This window comes from Elgaria multicarinata, chromosome 8 (genome assembly GCF_023053635.1).
Source record: "Elgaria multicarinata webbii isolate HBS135686 ecotype San Diego chromosome 8, rElgMul1.1.pri, whole genome shotgun sequence".
Taxonomy (NCBI): domain Eukaryota; kingdom Metazoa; phylum Chordata; class Lepidosauria; order Squamata; family Anguidae; genus Elgaria; species Elgaria multicarinata.
Window position 1 is genome coordinate 52,494,520 of NC_086178.1, and position 18,292 is coordinate 52,512,811.

The 18,292-nt window shown below is 42.4% G+C and overlaps 2 protein-coding genes across 11 annotated transcripts in view; one reads left to right on the forward strand and one right to left on the reverse strand.

Moving 5' to 3' along the window:
- Positions 1-6,324, reverse strand: part of SCLY (selenocysteine lyase) — a 36,121-nt gene extending 29,797 nt beyond the window's left edge. For 3 of the 6 annotated variants that reach the window (XM_063132369.1, XM_063132368.1, XM_063132370.1), the window contains exons 1-6: positions 6,236-6,324; positions 4,043-4,154; positions 3,532-3,644; positions 2,348-2,448; positions 1,712-1,895; positions 639-766 (exon numbers count right to left, since the gene is read on the reverse strand). In XM_063132369.1, the coding sequence (XP_062988439.1) occupies positions 639-766; positions 1,712-1,895; positions 2,348-2,448; positions 3,532-3,644; positions 4,043-4,140 (624 nt within the window). In that variant the 5' untranslated portion in view covers positions 4,141-4,154; positions 6,236-6,324. Of the gene's footprint in view, positions 1-638; positions 767-1,711; positions 1,896-2,347; positions 2,449-3,531; positions 3,645-4,042; positions 4,155-5,765; positions 5,787-5,813; positions 5,917-5,970; positions 5,991-6,235 lie in introns of those variants that run through there. The other 3 variants (XM_063132367.1, XM_063132365.1, XM_063132366.1) reach the window with 3 other exon arrangements.
- On the forward strand, positions 6,251-13,170 carry LOC134402712 (uncharacterized). 5 transcript variants are annotated; one of them, XM_063132376.1, is made up of 2 exons: positions 6,251-6,270; positions 8,478-13,170. In XM_063132376.1, the coding sequence occupies exon 2, from the start codon at positions 8,507-8,509 to the stop codon at positions 9,383-9,385; it is 879 nt and encodes a 292-aa protein (XP_062988446.1). In that variant the 5' UTR covers positions 6,251-6,270; positions 8,478-8,506; the 3' UTR covers positions 9,386-13,170. The 5 variants fall into 5 exon arrangements, with proteins under 5 accessions (XP_062988446.1, XP_062988442.1, XP_062988441.1 ...); XM_063132372.1 differs by lacking the exon at positions 6,251-6,270 and adding an exon at positions 6,475-6,528; XM_063132371.1 differs by lacking the exon at positions 6,251-6,270 and adding an exon at positions 6,567-6,645.
- The last annotated feature ends 5,122 nt before the right edge of the window (positions 13,171-18,292 follow it).

The following is an 18,292-nucleotide window of genomic DNA, read 5'->3' on the forward strand; positions in this document are numbered from 1 at the left end:
ATAGAGGAGAGGAAAGCAAAAACTATAACATGAAAAGAAGAGAGAGGGCCTGTTCAGGCAATAAGCTAAGCTATGGTTAGACCACTAACCCTTTAGCAGCAAATCATTAGTGAGCACGTTTAAACTGTGGTTATGTAGCAACCATGGCTAGGAATGGTTCGCACAACACTAAGTCATGGCTCACAATATACACTAAGCCATAATGTTTAACTCAAAACGCTCGACCACAGTATTAAAGAGAGGATTGGGGCAATTCCAGAAATTATTACTATTTATTGGATTTCTTAATAATCTCCCCCTTTTTAAAAAAAAAGACTCATGGCAACTTATTACAAGATTAAAACATACAAAATATTTAACAGCAAATAACAATTTCCACTAAAATACCACGCACAGAAAAACTAGCAGGGGGAGGATCAATGAAGTGTCAAAAATCATTATTAGGGGAGCAAGGATTTTGCTATACAAATTAAATATAAAAATACTTTGAGTAAAAGCTAGTAAAGAGGGAAATATTTTGGGGGAACAACTGCTATTCTTTGCTATCCCTTGGAGAAATCCCTACGAAGGATACATTACAGATCTGAACCCCGCTTTCCCTAAACCTATGAGTAATAAGAACCAATGGCATAACTCACCATGATAACCCCAGTCTCATTATTAGCCAGCATTATGGAAACCAAGCACGTTGTCGGACGGATTGCTGCAATAACATCATCCACTTCCACCCGTCCAGTCACCTTGGACACTGGGACAAAAGTGGCTTCTGCAAACCAGGATGCAACAAAAAAAGTGAATCCCACAGCTCAGCGCAATTATCGGCAGTGACTGTATTTCTCACAGCAGACCTGAAGGATGCTACCGGGATTATTGGAGAGGCACTAGCCCAATTACTAAGCAACAGACACACCTTCCTTATTTTTGCAAGATATGGCAGTCCTGTGGGAATTTGAGAGGGAGCAGGGGTTGGATTAGAGCAGGGGTGGGCAACTTGTGGCCCTCCAGATGTTTTGCCGTACAGCTTTCATCATCCCTATGCTAGCTAGGGCTGATGGGAGCTAGAGGCCAAAACACCAGGTGGGGGGAGGGGCACAAGTTCACCCCTGGCTTAGAGGCAGAAGGTAGAAGAATCTGGGCCAAAAGGTTTTCCCCTGGAACTCAGCTGAGTGCCTGGAAGTTGAACAGAGAGGATGGAGGTAGGAAGCTGAATGCTGTTTAACTCCCTTCATTTTGCCAAAGCCTGAGCTTCCTACTGAGATCTTCCACAAACCCTCAGAATTGGAGATATCAGAGATCAAAGTAGGGACTGTCTGAATGCAAATCACATATTCCTCCCAATGCAGTGATGAGCCTATTTATCCCTTTGATTAGAAATGCCTTTGCTGACTCTCAAAGGCAGCTTGCCTTTGTGGCATTTTGAAAGGTGAGAAGGATAGGAAAAAAGAGGAAAGGGGCTCAAAGAAGTGAGCAGGAATAGAAGCTTCAGACTTGCCACTGAGTCTGGACCATTGGCATGATCTGAGTGAAAGTGCTGCTGAGCCAGCTTTTGCCAACTTGCATTCAGAATAAATGCATACTCAGTCTGGTATGCTGGAAAAAAATGACTCAAACCTGTTACTCAGAGACTAAAACTGCTGAAAAAGTAAAGTTGTCCAGGGAGAATGTGGGTAGGGCCTATCTCTGAACATCCTCTACAGCGGCCCATGCTCACCAGCCTCACGTTCTTCCACTAGGTACTCCACAGGGAGACGGACTGAGTCATGTTCAATGCAAGATGTAATTAAATGCGGACATGTTCCCAAAGTCTTCTTTCGGTCTTCGCCTGCCCCAGAAGATCGTTGCTTGTGGCTTTCCCTAAAATCCCTCACGGCAGTGTGGATCACTAAGTTGTTCGCCTGCAGAAAAAAGGGGAGCAAGTTCAGAATGCGTGAAAATCCAGTTTTGACAATGCAGTCGTTTGGAAAGACTGGTTCTGAATTTCTAACTGCAATGCAATTGCCTAACAATTCACTCAGTAAGAGACATGTGTTTCAGCCTCAGAGGTATCAAAGGCAGGGGGCTGATTTGCAGCTACTGCATCTAGGTAAAGTAATCAAATTGCAGTGCATGGTCCTTCACATGTTTTAAATCAAAGACCAAGCCATTCTACAGAAGAGAGAAAGAGACCTACTATTGATCTGACTGGTGTTTGCTGACACTTACCTGATACAATTAAGGAAGGAGATGCCACTAACATAAATGCAAGTTCAGTCAAACTGCATAGAGAAAAAGGCAGTTAGCATGTTATGAGCTGCTCTCTCAAATGAAAACCAGAGCAGATCAGGGTTAGCAGCATCCCATATCTCACCTCTGTCCCTCCAGAAGTGAAGATGATGTCTTGGAGCTGCCCTCCTACCATTCTAGCCAAACTTTCTCGAGCTTCATTTATTATCTCTTTAGCTCTTTGACCTGTGGGATCAAGGCACAACAATTTACCTTACTATTGAGGCGGGGGGGGGGGGGGAATCCAAAAGTCGTGTGGTTAATTAAAGGGTGAGTTGTGGGGAATAGCCTGGAAAAGCAGATTGTCTTGCTGAAAACAGAAGAAACGCTATGCTGGATCAGACCCAGAGTCCTTTCAGTAGCATTCTGTTTCAGCTAGCATGTATATAAACAAAAGACGAAGGTGATGTTCCACTTAACTATCATAAGCTAATGGTTTTGCAAAAGTCTATGTGAATATTCCACTCTTCAGTCTTAGTCAGAGCATGCTAATTCTCCAGAGAAATTAATAAATAATATATCGCCTGAAAAATAAAACAGTGTGTGCATTGATCAGAGTGGGGGAAGGATGTGTGTGTGTGTTCATAATGATTCAAGGAACAGACAACATCCAGCAGGTCAGGAATGGCGATCCTCCAGCCTCTGGGGCTCCCAGAAAGCCATGACCCCTTTCCCCAGGGCCCCCTTCCCCAACCACCACCCGTTTGGTGGTTTCCCAGCTTTTCTACAGTATTTTCCCCATTATAAAAAGCTGAAATGCATCTCCTAAGGCTTAATTACTGGCAGTCATAGTTTGAAGCTAAAATATGAAGGTGGTTTTTGGCCCCACCCCTTTCCCCTTTGTTCCTCCCCTCCCAACTTCTCAGAAATTGATTTCAGCCCTCAGGCTGAAAGAGGCTCCCCACCCCTGAAGTTGATGATCACGTCACTCATGCAGCCACAATCCATCACTGCAATGGAAGCGGTAGGGAGAACATACAAAATATTTCCCCACAAATATTGTTTTGGGTACAGACGTAATGTACCTGTTCTCGCTTGAGGGAGAAAATCTGGATCTAGATCAGCTCCTGAAATAATTCTCAGTTCTTGCATAGCTCAACACTAGCGAGAATTGAGGGCTCTAGTGCACGTTCGCTACTCCAAAATCTGATTGTTCAGATAAGCACTAGACCCTTGCTGCCTGCAAACTGCTCAAGAATAGGAATGTGCTTCAACGGCAGACACAAAGGGACGTCTCCACAAAACACTTCCGTCCAACCTTGCTCTGACCTGCTGTGTAAGAGCTGCTGGGATTGCCCCATGCTTCATGCATGGCTTCTGTAACTGTCTGAATCACTTCTGGCGCCAGAGGGGTGGTTGCATTATAATCCAGGTAAATCTTCCTGCAAGGAATGGAATAGAATTGTTACAATAGAAAGGTGAATAAAATATATTAACACCATCACTCTTCACACAAAGGTTACATCATTTGACTCAAGCCCATGAAAGCTTATGCCACTATATATTTGGTCTGCTCATCTTTAAAGTGTTTTTGCTTTCTTCACTGTTACAACTTTCTATTGGACTTTTGGGGTTTACTGTTGCTAGAGTTCAATCCTAGAACATTTTACTTGCTATAGGACATTTGCAATCCAGTCCTATACACATTTTCTTGGAAATAAGTTCCAGTGAGTTCAACAGGACTTATCCCAAGGTAAATCTTAGACAAAATCGCAAAATCTCAGCACCTTGGATTATGAATAAATGGTCTCCATCTCTAAAGTCTAGGCAAGCTACAAACCTTCCTGAGGCGATGGCCACTTTTCCATCACAGCTGATTTTCTCACTGGTCTCCTTTCCTTTATTTACTAGTACTTTCTTCAGTTGGATCTCTTCCATTCTCCATCAACCCCCTTTTAAAAAAAACAGCAACACACCAGTATGTACAATTATATAATAAACTTCAAATAAATATTATGTAACCCTGAGTTGTCTTTGCCCATTAATCTGAATGAAGATATTGCTAATCACTGAATCGTCAAGAATATTGTATCACCATATTTATGTATCATTCTACAGGCCTACATTCAAAGATCTGGCTGGTTTCTTGAAATCAGGCCTGCCAGTGCCCACCTACATACAACGTATCAGCATGCATTGTTGGCTTGCCAGGCAAGATTATTTTCCCATCTCCTGCCACCAGTGTTTTTTCTAATTTGCATGGCCATTGGTGTCTATAGATGAGGACTGTTAGGCCTTTGCCCAGAGATGATGATGATAATACTGAATATTTTTATATAGTTTTCAGGTATTCAAAGCACTACCGAGTTGTAAGGAATACTACTAGGTAATGCATTACCTGTATGTTAGGACAGTATTATTATTCTGCATACTGAAAGTAGGGGAACTGAGGTGGAGAGAAAGAGGTTTGCGTGAGTTCATGGCAGTGACAAGATACAAACTTGGAACTTCCTGGTTCATAACTCAATTTCTTACTATGATACACCAAAGATGGTGGTTGAACTAAGATGATAGGAGATGTCTATCTACTGCACTTTCTGCCCCATCTTCTCTCATTTCCTCAAAGCCATAGAGACAATTTAGGGCCAAAGTTCTGCAAACACAGTGGGATAAAGGAAAGGGGCATCCGGTTGCCAGGAAGGAGTTGAACCACACCTTGAAATATCATTGCTGTAAACTTTCAGACGTATTTCCAATACATTACCAAATTGAACGTAGCTACACAACCTGTGAAGCCAAAAGTCAGTGGAAGTAAAGATCCCCAGGAGCCTAGCAATCTGGACACAAGGGCCTCAAGTGTCTTGTGTAGAGTCCTACATCACCCATACTTGCTAATCCCCTGGTTTGTGCAAAATTATTATTTGGATTCACATACCACCTTTTTCATTTAGTTTTTGGCACAACCACCTAGTCCATCTTTCCCCAACCCAATGTGTTGGACTACAGCTCCCACCATCCCCAGCCAGCAGCTGGTGGTGATGAGAATTGTAATCCAACACATTTGCAGGGCACTACACTGGGGAAGGCTGGGCTAGCCCCAATACCTTACTATAATTAAGCCTAAGTAGGTGTAAATAAAACAATTGTGCCTTTCCCCCGTCTATCCCTGCCTCCATTTCTCTCCCCGCCTTCTGTTATCTCCCAAAGTCCGTCGAGGAAGGGACGTGACGCCCCATTTTTCATACAAATGCCATGCGCCAACATGAATAATTGGAATGCACGTATGAGTGGGAAAAGATAGGCACCTTCCATTTTATTTTATTTATCTCCGTAATTACTACAGCTGAATTTGGGCCTAACAAAATGGAAGAGCGATCCCAGCAGGGATTTCCTCGGGCAGCTAAATGGAACCTCCCTTCATAGGAGTGACAGCTGTCACACCCCCAGGTGAATTTCCAGGCCCGCCTACCCCGGCCTCTGCTAAAAACAGACTACGGAACGAGACCCGCTGCAGCCTCGGAGAGACCACTTTATGCAAATATCCAGGCACAGCCATTGGCTACCTTGGCATAATAATTCAGACGCGAACCAATCCGCGCCCTACAGCTCACCCCGTAGCTATTGGCTGCTTCTGCCAATTAATACAACCGCCGCGGACAAATCAGAGTCGTACAACACAAGGTAGCGCGGTTAGCACGGCGGCTTGATGTGTAATAGAGGCGCAGTGGTAAGGCCCTGCGCGTACCCTCTTCCCACCCTCGTTGTTACCGTGACGACAGTATTCGGGAAGATCTGATTGGCCTACGGTCGAGTCTGGTACTGATGTAGCTTCAGTTTCCTCTCAAGGGACGCTGTTAGACTAATCGCCTCTCAAGGAGGTCCCCCGCTCGACGACCAATCAGCGTACCCCTCCATCGAGCGCCTATTGGGCAGTTGGGTTAGCTAACTAATTGGTTCCTTCGTAAGGGCGATACTACCCACCCCTGAGGATCCTCCCCTCCCCGCGAGAAGCAAGTCCCCTGTTTCTGTTTACCTCCGGCTTCGTTTACTGGCGCTCCTCCCCAGACGGTAGTTGGTGGCTATGTGGTGGTTGCTTTTTGTCGTTGTTGCCCCTGGTTGTCGTTGTTACCCGTCCGGCCCTTTCTCCCACGAGGAGCCTTAGTAAGCCCAGCTGTCGTTTCGGCTGTAGTTTCCAAAGCCCAGCTTGTTGATGGATTGATTTTTGAAAGCAGCTCGTGAATGACAGTTCAGACCATAGAGACGCCGTGATAAGTGGAGCTGACACGGGAAGGGAAGCCAGCGGTGCCCTTCTTCAAGATGGCGGAGGTGGCGTCGCTTTCCCTTTTCCCGCTGCGTAGCGCCCTCTCTCCCTTACTCGCCAAGATGGCGGCGGATGGGCCGTGGGCTTTTAACTGATGCTTTCCCTGTTTCTTCTGATCTCAGGCAGGTTTTGGGGTGAAGGGGAAGGCGGGATTAGAGCTGGCTAGGCTGCGCTAATCCGTTCGGGCCGGCCTACCAGGGGAAGTGCAGCCTGCGCCTCAGGCGGCCTGGCCTGTGGAGGTGGGGAGGAATCCGCTGGGGCTGAGAGGGAGGGTTGCGCCCCTCCCCCATCCATCTCACGGAGCCTGAGGCCGTTTTCGCTTCCCTGGGTGGATTCCTGGCGTCCCATTTCCCCACCCCCGGCCCCTTTCCAAGGCGGCGAATCGGGACAGGTAACTGCCAAACAAGGAGCTGCTTTCCCTCCTCTGTGGAGCGCAGTGCCCGATCCCCGTCAGCCGGATGGGCCAGGAGGTGCATAGGAATGTTGAGGTGCATCTGGGTTTTCCTGACAGCCCCCGAGGTTTTAGGCGTTGGTTCGCCTAAACATCTTGTAGAGAGCGAATCCTCTTCTCTCCTGGCCCATCTGCCTTCTGTCCTCTTTGCCTTTCTGGCCACCTGTTCTGCAAATGTGCAGCTTCTTAAAATACCTAAAAATGTTAATTTTGGGCAATTCATCGGACAGAGTTGGCAGTTGGGCAGTTGTCACCCATTTGAGAATGTTCAATTTTGCATATTTTAAAATTTTCAGGTATAGCTGAATACAAAAGCTTGGAAGCATTATTGTGTGTATGCTGACAGATGTGCTTTGTATTTACCCGTCTGTTTCCATTCTAGTATCAGTGTTTTTCTTTCACTTTATAAAATAATTTATTCTATCTAAGTAGTAGTCAATGCACACTTAATCTGGGAGTAAATCCCGTTGAAGTCAGTAGGTCTTGGTTATAAGTATACAACTTAGATTTCTGCTGCATGCCTGGCAGTGCTCCTGGGATTTAAAATAGATTTTCACTGAACCTTACAGCTACCATAATATTTTAACACATTTCAGTTTGCAGCCTGAGCTTTTGCAAAGATGTCAGGCATTTCCATTGCATATAATAAGGAACTTGGATGACTGAAATTTAGTTGCTTAGAGCAAGATTAATATACTCAGAGCTGGAATTCTTTTAGCAGCAGATTGCTTTTTAGAGCTATGTTGAGAGAAGGCAGCTACTTGAAACTATTGCAGTCCAGTATGTTGAAGGCCAAAACAAGCATATAAATGATGATAATAAATAAAAGAAATATTGGTCTAGGTACAACACTCTGGTTTGTAGTCAATAGAATGTCATTAGATTATTTGTCAGGGTGAACTGCAGTTCAGTTATAGGATGGAGAAATACCTAAACCAGCTTTCCCTAATTTGGTGCCCTCCAGATATGTGAAATTACAACTCCCATCATCCCCAGGTAACATGAACATTGATGTGTTATTATGGATGGTGGAAATTGTAGTCTAGTTCATTCGTGGGGATGTTGATTTGGGCAGGGCTGACATAGACTATTGCTAGAATGCTTTTTGTAAATTCGCTTCTTCAATTTATAGTGTATAAAAACTACTTTATAAATGTAAAGATATATGAATTGTATTGGGAAGATATGAAATACTTATCTGTGAACAAAAAAAATTGTGGAGGAAATTCAAAACACAGCTAATAGAATAAATATCTTATTAACATTTCAGGGTCAATAGGAATATTTATTTTGGAGATAAGAGCTTAGTTCGTCCAAAAGCTGGGGTTGAGTAACTTTCTTTCTCTAAAGTATTTGATTATCTATGTTGCTGCATTACTGATCATTTTTACAATCTTGAATTCTCTCCCCACCCCCTCAGGCGTATCATTTTGGTAGCTTCTCAATTACAAGTTTTGTTTTGGTTCCTGTTACTGTTTTAGCTAACATCTCTCTTTATTTCAGCTTCTGATATAAAGTGACGTTAAGAAGGAATGATGGCAGCTTTGGATACTAAAGTAAAAGCAAAAAAAACTTTGGGAACTGTTGATTATGTGGAGTCATCAGAATTTGCGCAAGGAATTCTGCCTACAAAGAAGGATGTCATTCAAAACATGTTATATCTGTTGCATCCCAAAAGGGCAGGGCAGGCCCAGCGATCCAAAGAAGATGCTGCCCAGTTGCTTGCTGAACTTTTGCAGGAACACTGGTTGTTTTGCAATTTGTATACTATAGCAACGCAAAGCATAAAGAAGCATATTCTTAAAGTGTATGAGGAATTCTCAAAGTTGTATCAATCCAGGAAGCGAAGAAAAAACGAACTGTTCACACAGAAAGCAGATGACTTCAACAGGAGTTCAGAACAGCTTTTTGATATATTTTGTACAGACACTGTAACAAGAGAGAAATTGGAACAATACAGTGGTGTGAAGATGACAGACATTGAGTGGAAATTTCTTGAAGATCAAAGGAGTGAAAGAAAAATGTACTTTGAGGACTTCATGGACAAGAAACAAATGGAAACAATAGAAAGGCGAAGAAAGGTAGAGTCACTGGAGCATTTCAGGAAGATTGCAGAAGAAGAGAGAGAAGCTTGTAAGCGTAAAGGAATGGCTCCCAACCGAGATGAGCAGCCAGTCGAAGACGTCAGTAATAGGAATAAAGATGACTCCTGTCTTGAACATAACAAAGGAATTGGAGGCTTTTCACATAAGGCAAAAAGAAAGCGCTTATCTTCTGGTTGGATTACTGGGACAGCAACTTCGACTAGCTATAGCGAGTCAGTTGCTCCTGAATGTCAGCATATACGTATGAGTATCAGAAAAGTCAGACCAGGCTTCTATGAGACTTTTGATAAATATGAAAATTGCTAGCCCAATTTTTAAATCTCTAGAGGAGATTGTTTCTGTTGAAGTTTACAGAGTTTTGGGAGGTCTTAAAATACCCTGAATTAATTGGAAGTTGATGTAGATAATTATGTTGGGCTCCATTAATGTACAGCAACAACACCAAAGCAATGACATCCGTAGAAACTGGCTTCTAGCTTACTGGAAAGGGTTAAGATGTGATTTGCTTAGGCCTGTATTGATACCTTCACAAGGTGAATGTACTAGGTACTAAAAGGCTATAGTTTAGCAAAGGCAGGCAAAGGAACCAATGTTTTGAACTTAAAACAAACTATATGCAAATGGAAGGTTAAATTACATGAAAATAATTTAAACTCTGAAACAGACTGCTTAGGAAGGAGGTGCGTTCTCCATCGCATACAGCCTTCATATTGGGCTGGACACCCCTAAAAAAAATGAAAAATAAACCTTTTTTGCTGAAAGATATTATAGAGGCCTGAGACAGAAGTATGAGGAGAAAATGCAGTCTCTCCTGCAAACAATCACATTAAATAACCTGTTGCCCGTTCCAACCTCACAATCTCCTAAGACACGGAAAACCATGTATAATTTTTTTAAAGTAGCAACTAATGAGTTGGCTACTAAAAGGAGAATGAGGTCCTGAGGTTATGTGTCCCAATGCAGGGTTTTTTTGAGGTTCACAACAGACTGCTGACTAACTATTAACTACTAGTAGAGCACCCATCAATGGCAATGATTTAGAAAGTGCTGTAGTTTCTTGTATAAAACAAAACAAAACCCCCTCAGTAATACTTTCCTGGTCTTAAGAGGTGGAGCATATGCAACTTATAGTTAATTCATTGAGACTTGGAATGGAATCTGCTTCTTTCAAGACTAGGTGTTTGCAAGGGAAGGAAAATGGATTGCTTGGCTAAGCCCAGCAGATGTGAAGTTGCTAAGAGACCTCTACAGATCTGAGAACCAGCTTTGATATATAACATTGGCTTGTGTGTGAAGAAAAGAAAGGTCAGGGAATTTAAGCAATGGTTTTAGGTGTAAATGTGGTGGTGACAACTATCTGTATATTTTCTGCATTCTTAGCAATTAAATATCATTGGTGGTGAGAAATTCTGTAGAAAAGTAGAATTTGTAACTGAAAATATTTGAGAATTGAAAAATGTATAATGCACTGAACATGACGGGGTGGAGCTACATAAAGCGTTATTTTAGAGGGGTTTAAGAAAGTTATGAAAGTTATGATATTTGGAACAGTGGGAGGACCTAGCAGTAGTGCAGTAATATCAGCTGATTGGAAGCAGGTTTTTAAAGCCTTGGAGTTATAGGTCTGCATACAGGAGTCATACGTAGTACTTTTTTTTTCCAGTTCAAAGCTAAGCAAAATTCCTGTGTGCCCCCCCAACACTCTAGTTTATTTCATATAGTCCAAATTCAGCCATATTGTTCGTGTTGATGGCCTGCACTTACAGTCCCCAGCAACTTGACCTCTGGGTCACATGGCATAAATACAGACATCTATACGTGGAATTGCTGTAATCCTACCTCAAAAAAATGGTGGAAAGGTTCCAGAAACCTGGAATGAATACATGCCCATAAGCCTTCTCCTCCTGCTGCGGTGTGTGGAAAGCATGTTCCTGGGTATACTGCCCTATCGGGTGTATGGTACTTCCATGTTGGTGGTCATGGAGTCTTGTGGCTGGTTTACAGATGCACCTGGTGGTTCTTAGCTGAATATGTGAACTCTAACAAGCAGTGTATTTGAGTTAACATTAAGTGATATAAAAATTTATCTGCAGTGATTGTTTTTTCATACGTGTCCTCCTTTGATGCTATAAGCAACAAGTTTTGAGTGTGGATATGTGAACTGGCCTGCTGAATTTAGCTTTCATCAAATTCTTTGCCTCCTACAGTTTGCTTTCTCACACAGTAAGTTAGCACTAAAGCCTAACAGCAAAACTAACTAGTCTTGTTATACTTCCCCCAGAAATACTTTAGTTTGACGATAGCCTTTAAAGACACGGGGACCAAAAAATCTTACTTTGTGCATTTAGCATTTCATGTTAAACTAAGGAATAATTATTTTATCTACTCTTTCATCTGACTAAGATTATCTGGCTGGATTAGGAATAGCATGCCCATATCAGACCATACCAGCTTCCTGAGAGTCAAACAAATAGGTAAACATGTACAGATTTGTAAAACGAATTACATCAGTAGTGCAGGAAGTTATACTGATACAAAATGCTGCAAGTGGGACAGTTGTGAGCATGTAGGCCCCACCAAAATTGTTTGGGCATAGGTTCATTTTACTTCAGAAATAATTGGCACTTTAATGCAAAACATCAACCTCTTTTTACATAAGTAGGAACATAGGAAGCTGTCTTTATACTGAGTCAGACCGTTGGTCCATTTAGCCCAGTATTGCCAACACTGACTGGCAGCAGCACTCCAGGGTTTCAGGCTAGCTTCTTTCCTAGCCCTACCTGGAAATGCTGGAGATTAAATTTGGGACCTTCTAAAGGCAAAGCATTTGCTTCTATACTTGTGCACAAGGGATTTTACGATCTATACAAAATACTAGATTTATTACTTTATATGGTGGAATCAAATATATGGTATAAGGGGTATGCTGTATATCAGGCATAAATTTACAAGAAAGTATGATTAAGCTAAGCCAGTATGGCTTTTATGTTATTATTCAATCTGAATATTGTGGATTCTAAGAAAAGTGGCAAGTTCAATAGGGAAATTTTAATGGAACGTAGGAGCTCTGCTAGATCAGACCAAAGGCCTGCTTCCCACTGTAGCTAACCAGGTGCCTCTGAGAAGCCCACAAGCAGGACATGAGGGCAATGTGTCTCTCCTGCCATAGTTCCCTAGCAACTGGCACGCTCCTGGTACTGGAAGTAATATATAGCTATCATGACTAATAGTCATTGATAGCCTAATTCTCCATTAATTTGTCTAAGCCTATTTTAAAGTTGAAGGTCATCACCTTATCTTGTGAAAGCAAATTCCCATACTTAACTTTGTGCTGTGTGAAGTATTTAACTTTTGCCTGTCCTGTATCTCCCACCATTCAACTTTATTAGATGGCCACAGGTTCTAGTATGAGAGAGGGAGAAAATAGAAGGGGAATAGAGGTAAGTGAGGCGAGGAAGGGGAACTTGGGGGAGATCATTTTGTATTTTGGAGGCCTTGAGTATGTGGAGATTAGATATGGAGTAAAGGACACTGGCAGAGCTGAAGTATTGGAAATAACATGTTATGTAAATAAATCACTCAAAATCAGTTCTCTGAATGCTTGCCAGGACTTCAGCTGTATCACAAACACTTCATGATAAACATTCATGAAGGCCACATAAAGATTAACAGGATCAATAGCATTTGCCTTGTCTAAATTTAAGGGGGAGATGGCTCAAAAGCATTAGTCAAATTATTTTGGAAAGTTGTATGTAGTATCTCTGAAACTGGAAGTTATTTACTCTCAATGTTTCTCAAAACTTGACCATGTTTGGCTATGTACTCCTTACTCTTCCTATTACTTCTAACAGCTCTGCATGCATTTCTAGCTGTGATTCCTTTATGTGGGTCTAATCCACCTACTTCTGCTGCTGTTTCATGACAACTGTTTCAGCTCTAATGTTATGGAAATCATTTGTCAGGCAGTCCAAGGAAGAAAATGCTGTCGAGGTATTAAAGAAGTTATTACTTTGCAGAATATTCATTGATCTTTGAAGCAATAAAAATACCCAGTTTCCTCTGGAAATTAAGTGGAACCAAAACTTTATAAAGTGGCAATGATCGTGTGTACTTGATGCTTCCATTAGAATTTGTCTAGTTGTTTGGATACTTCCAAATGTTTGCATTTAACAGTCATAGTCATTTTGAAATTCTATTCATATTCCTAATCAGAATCAGCTAACCATATGCCTAACATTATCCCTCATTATTCCTAGTACTAAATGTTCCTGCCCAGATCATAAGATCTTTGCTGCAGTCTGCAATTTTGGTGAACCTCTGGATGAAGTACATTCCTACAGCGAGGTTCAGCTACTATGAATACCTCAGAGCTTAATTAGGATTCACAAGACCACACAGTACATTTAGGGAGCAAATATGCTTCTACTTTTAAGAAGGAGAGTGACTCAAATTTGAAACAGTTTTATAACATACAAATGCCTTCCTCTGTAAATACATCGCAAAAAAGGAGTCACTGCTTGGACTATTTTTGACATGTTTACATCCACTGGTTAGGCTCATTTAATGCTAAAATTAATTGGGGGGAAGTGCATTTTTAAGAGTAGCAAGTGGATAGCTTTTGTGTTATTGGCACAACTTCCTTCTCGTAGTGCTGAATTAGTTATACTTAAAAGGAAAATAAAAATAAGAATGACCAGATCCAATGTTAAAAGCTTTTGGAATCTTATGCTGATAGCAATTGGGGGGGAAAGTTGCTTTTCTCTGCAGTCCATAAGAGCCATGCTGGATCAGACCAAATGTCCATCAACATTCTGTTCACATAGGTGATAAACCAGGCTGCTTAACCACAAAATGGTTAACGGAACGCATTAACCTTAATGCAGTCCATTAACCGCTTTGTGGTTAAGCAGCATGGTTTAGAGTGTTGTCTGAACCAGACCATAGTGGCCTACAGGAAACCCACAAGCAGGAAATGAGTGCAGCATCCTCATCCAGCCCATGTTCCCCAACAACAGGTGAACATAGGTATACTGCCTCTGATACTGGAGGGGCCATATAGCCATCATGGCTAATAGCCAATGACCCTGTTCAGACAACATGCTAAGCCACGGTGGTTAAGTATTTTGAGTTAACCATGGCTTAGCATGTCGTGTAAACCATTCCAAACCATTGTGGCTACAAAACCATGGTTTAAACATGCTCACTATAACCATTTGCTGCAGTTTAACCATGGCCTAGCATGTTGTCTGAACAGGCCCATTGATAGCCTTATCCTCCCAAGAATTTAACTAACACCCTTTTAAAGCCATCCAAATTGGTGGCCATCGCTACATCTTGTAACTAAATCCAGCTATACACTGTGAAGTAATTCCTTTTATTTTTTCTGAATCTCCCACCAATCAGCTTCATGAGATGACCCCAGTTTAGGTATTATGAAAGAGCGAGAAAGATGTCTCCCTATCCACTTCTATCCTATCCCTATCCACCTCTATCATGTCTCCCCTTAGTCACCTTTTCTCCAAGCTAAATAATCCCCACTGTTGTAACGTTCCCTCATAAGGGAGATGCTCCAGACCCTTAATCATTTAAGTGTGGTGAACAGAACTGTACACAACATTCCAACTGAGGTATAAGGTCCAGTCATATTTTATAAATTAGAAGTAAAAGAGGTAGCATGAGCTATTTATGCTTCTTATGTACAGCACTTGAAGTCAGTGCTGACCAAAAAAAAATTACACCTTGTGTTCTGCTTGGAATTGTCTGTCAGATGTTCTTGTATAGACAGTAGTATCTGGATATCCGCTTCAAACCCCTAGCTCTGCCTGAACATCAAGACTTCATCATATCAGTCTGTTGATGAAGCTGCATCTCTTTCAAATCCACATCTAACAGCAATTTTATTTATTTAGAATGCACGCTACTTTTCAACAAGAAGCTCTCAGAGCGGTTTGTGTAGTAAAATAGGGCAACTATTAAAACAGTCGAAAATGCCTTACTCTTAAGCTTCCACTACAGTTTCACCTGCATCTTCTATGCCTCAGAGGCCAGATGGTATCAGCAGTTCCACACTCCTCAAACTCTTGGTGGATGAGGCTGTTGGAAGTGCTGGGCCAATGGTTACAGAGTCCTTTCCCCAGCCCTTTTGGTAGTGGTACTGCCATGGGGCCCACGGTCCGTCCCCCCCGCCCTAGAAATGTGTTGCTGCACCAGGCCCAGGTAATGATGTTAAGGTCCTTGTTCCTCTGCAGCAATGAATCGGAATCTGCGAAATGCGCCCTGGTAGCTGGAGACACGTTTTACCTATGTCTGTGGCAGGCTACCTGTAGTCTTTCAGGTGTGGTGTACTCCTATTACCCAATAAACATTTAAATAATTTGATCCCTACCTAACTGAGAGAACACTTCCTCCTCTGTGCATCATCCGTTTACCTATAATTCTGAATATACCACCTTGATAATCTGTGCACTATGGTAATGGTGCCAAGAAAGATATTCATTGGGGGCTACTTCTTTGACCATATGCTGACTCTAAGCAGTTCCCAGAAACAATGCAAAACTGTTTTTTGCTAAGCATAATGTGCTCGAAATTGCACTTGTTTGCAGTTATTTAGTTTAGTTTTGGTAGCATTTTTAGGGGGGGGGAGAAATTTTTTTAGATTATTGTTAGCCACCATGAGCCTTATGGGTAGGGATGGGCAAAACATTTAAAGGACAGGTGTTTTAAATGGGGTTTGCCAGAAACATCCTCCTGTGTACAAATTAATAGCTGGGTATACTAGAAATGTTAAGCATTTAGATGAAGCCTGTAGCTGTTTGTGGCCCTGTGCCTGTCTATTTGTAGCCTCCAGGTTGAAATCCAGATATTCATTTGCAGCCTTTCCTCACATTTGTGGGAACATTTCAGGCAGGGATGGGTAATGTGTGGCCCTCCAGATGTTGGACTGCAACTCCCATCATCCTTCACTGCTGGCTAGGTCTGATGCGGGTTGTAATCCAACAGCATCTGGAGAGCCACATGTTCCCACTCTTTATCTAAGTTTTGCCCAAGCCCATTATAGGAGGCTGCTTTATACCAAGTCATGCTATTGGTCCATCTACATTGGTATTGTCTTCACACTGACTGGCAGCAGCTCCAGGATTTTAGGTAGGAATTTTCCACAATTCCCCAGGCCTTTTTGCAGATGTGAGGGATTGAACCTGGGACCTTCTGTGTGCAAACTTGTGCTCTAATCACATGTGTGGGCTGATGTCACCATGTCTGCATTGTTCTTGGATGCAGGGCCATGTGCTGGAGCCGGCACCGTATTTTCCATAGCTGGGATATGCAACCAACTAGCCATGCTGTGTATCCTCTCGCATCACTCAGTGCATGAATTGCTTGAATTATGAAAGCCCCATGTGCACTTGTCAGTGAGCTCAAATGAGAAGTGGAGATAAGAAGGAAAGAAGGAATATGTACAGAAAGAACAAAGGAAGAAATGGGGGTGACGGAGTGCAGGCTTGGGTGATATGGAAAGGGGGGAAGATCAGGTTAAAGGGGGAAGTGGGCTTTCGTCAACGTTAGTCTGACGTAAAACCCATTTATTTCAATGGGTCTACTCTGAGTAAGACTAATGTTGGCTACAATGCAGAAGAGACGTGTGCATGAAGAGAAAATGGAGTAACTGATGGTATGAAGAGAAAAGGTGTTGTATGGATGCAGAGCTAACGAGCAGCATTCAGCAAGACGTGGTGGTGAGCCTGATGGGTGCAGAGAGAACTGGGCAGGATCTACACTACTGTTTTAAAGCGCTTTATAACAGGTTTGACAACTGTTGGGGCCCAGGACACACTGCATATACAGTTTTCAAAACGTTTTCGAAGTGCTTTAAAGCGCTGCTATTTACTGTTTTACTCTGTACAGCACCATGTACATTGATGGTGCTATATAAATAAATAATAATAATAATAATAATTCCCCCCTGGTGTGTGGAAAGAAAAGAAAAGGGAGTGGGAGGCTGGTGACTTCAGAGGCCTGTGGATTGGTAAATGAGAGGGCGGGTAGGAAAGGGGGATAGCTGAGAGTACGGAAAGCTGCCTGTGGAGTGGAGAAATGGGGTGGAGGAGGGGCAATAGCAAAGAGTACAAAAATACTTTCAGTGGTGCAGAGAGACAAGAGAGAGTGACATGCAGTGCAGAGAGGAGAATAGGCGTCCAAATTAATGTTGACATGGAGAGAAAACGAGGGAGGCCTAACGGAATAGGTTTCACAGAGACCTGTAGTGAGGCAAAGAGAGAAGAATGGCACATCAATAGAAAAGGGGAGTTGGAGAACGGGTTAGAATGAAAATAAAACAAAAAATATTTGTTCAATAAACCAATGCGGCCCTCACTGAATTTAATAACATAAAAGTAGCCCTCAGAGTTATTTGAGCTCTATGCCCCTGTTTAGGTGACCATAAGCCTTGTCTTTAGCTAGCTTCATTTCAGTGGGAAGTAAGCTAGGCATTTAGAGATAATGACTGGGTATCATGGAAAGCCCATAAATTCTGAGATTGCCCATCGCAATCAGAATAATTTGAGGTCTTGTGAAACCACTAGTGTACTTGTATATTTATTTTGCATGAGCTGTAATCTCTGAACTAGTTCTGCCAGAATTAGCATGTAAACAGCAAAGCCACCCACAACCTTTAATTAGCTGCCAACAGTCGCCTTGAATTAGATCGGAGAACAAGTGAGAAAAGTGTTGGGTTTCTAAAAGAATTCTGGGAAGTCTGTTGAAGTTTTGAAGGGTGGGGCAACTAGAAGATCTTACTAGGAGCCTAGAGGTACTTGATATGGTGTAGAAAGGATATAGAAAAAGAGTTCTTTGGGCACATAAGAATTTTTTCCACACTATTCTAACTTAAAGGATTCCTTTTGACTTGAAGTTAGAAAGTATCTAGGTTTGCCCACTAGCCAATAATAAACTTATCTGTGTAGTAGAGCATGTTCTATTAGCAAACCAGGATTTAGGATCTAAAAAGACAATAAAATCTAGATTCTTCCACGTTCTGCGAATAACCCACCAGAATTTGCCAACATCCACCTGAACAGGGCCAGCATGGTTGGTCACCTGCTGAGGACCCACTCCCCCCAGCAGGAGCCCACTGACAAGAGCTCCCTGGACTCGCTCTGCTCATCACCATTGCAGCCTGCTTGCTCACCTGCCTCTCACTCTGGCCCAGATGGTGGT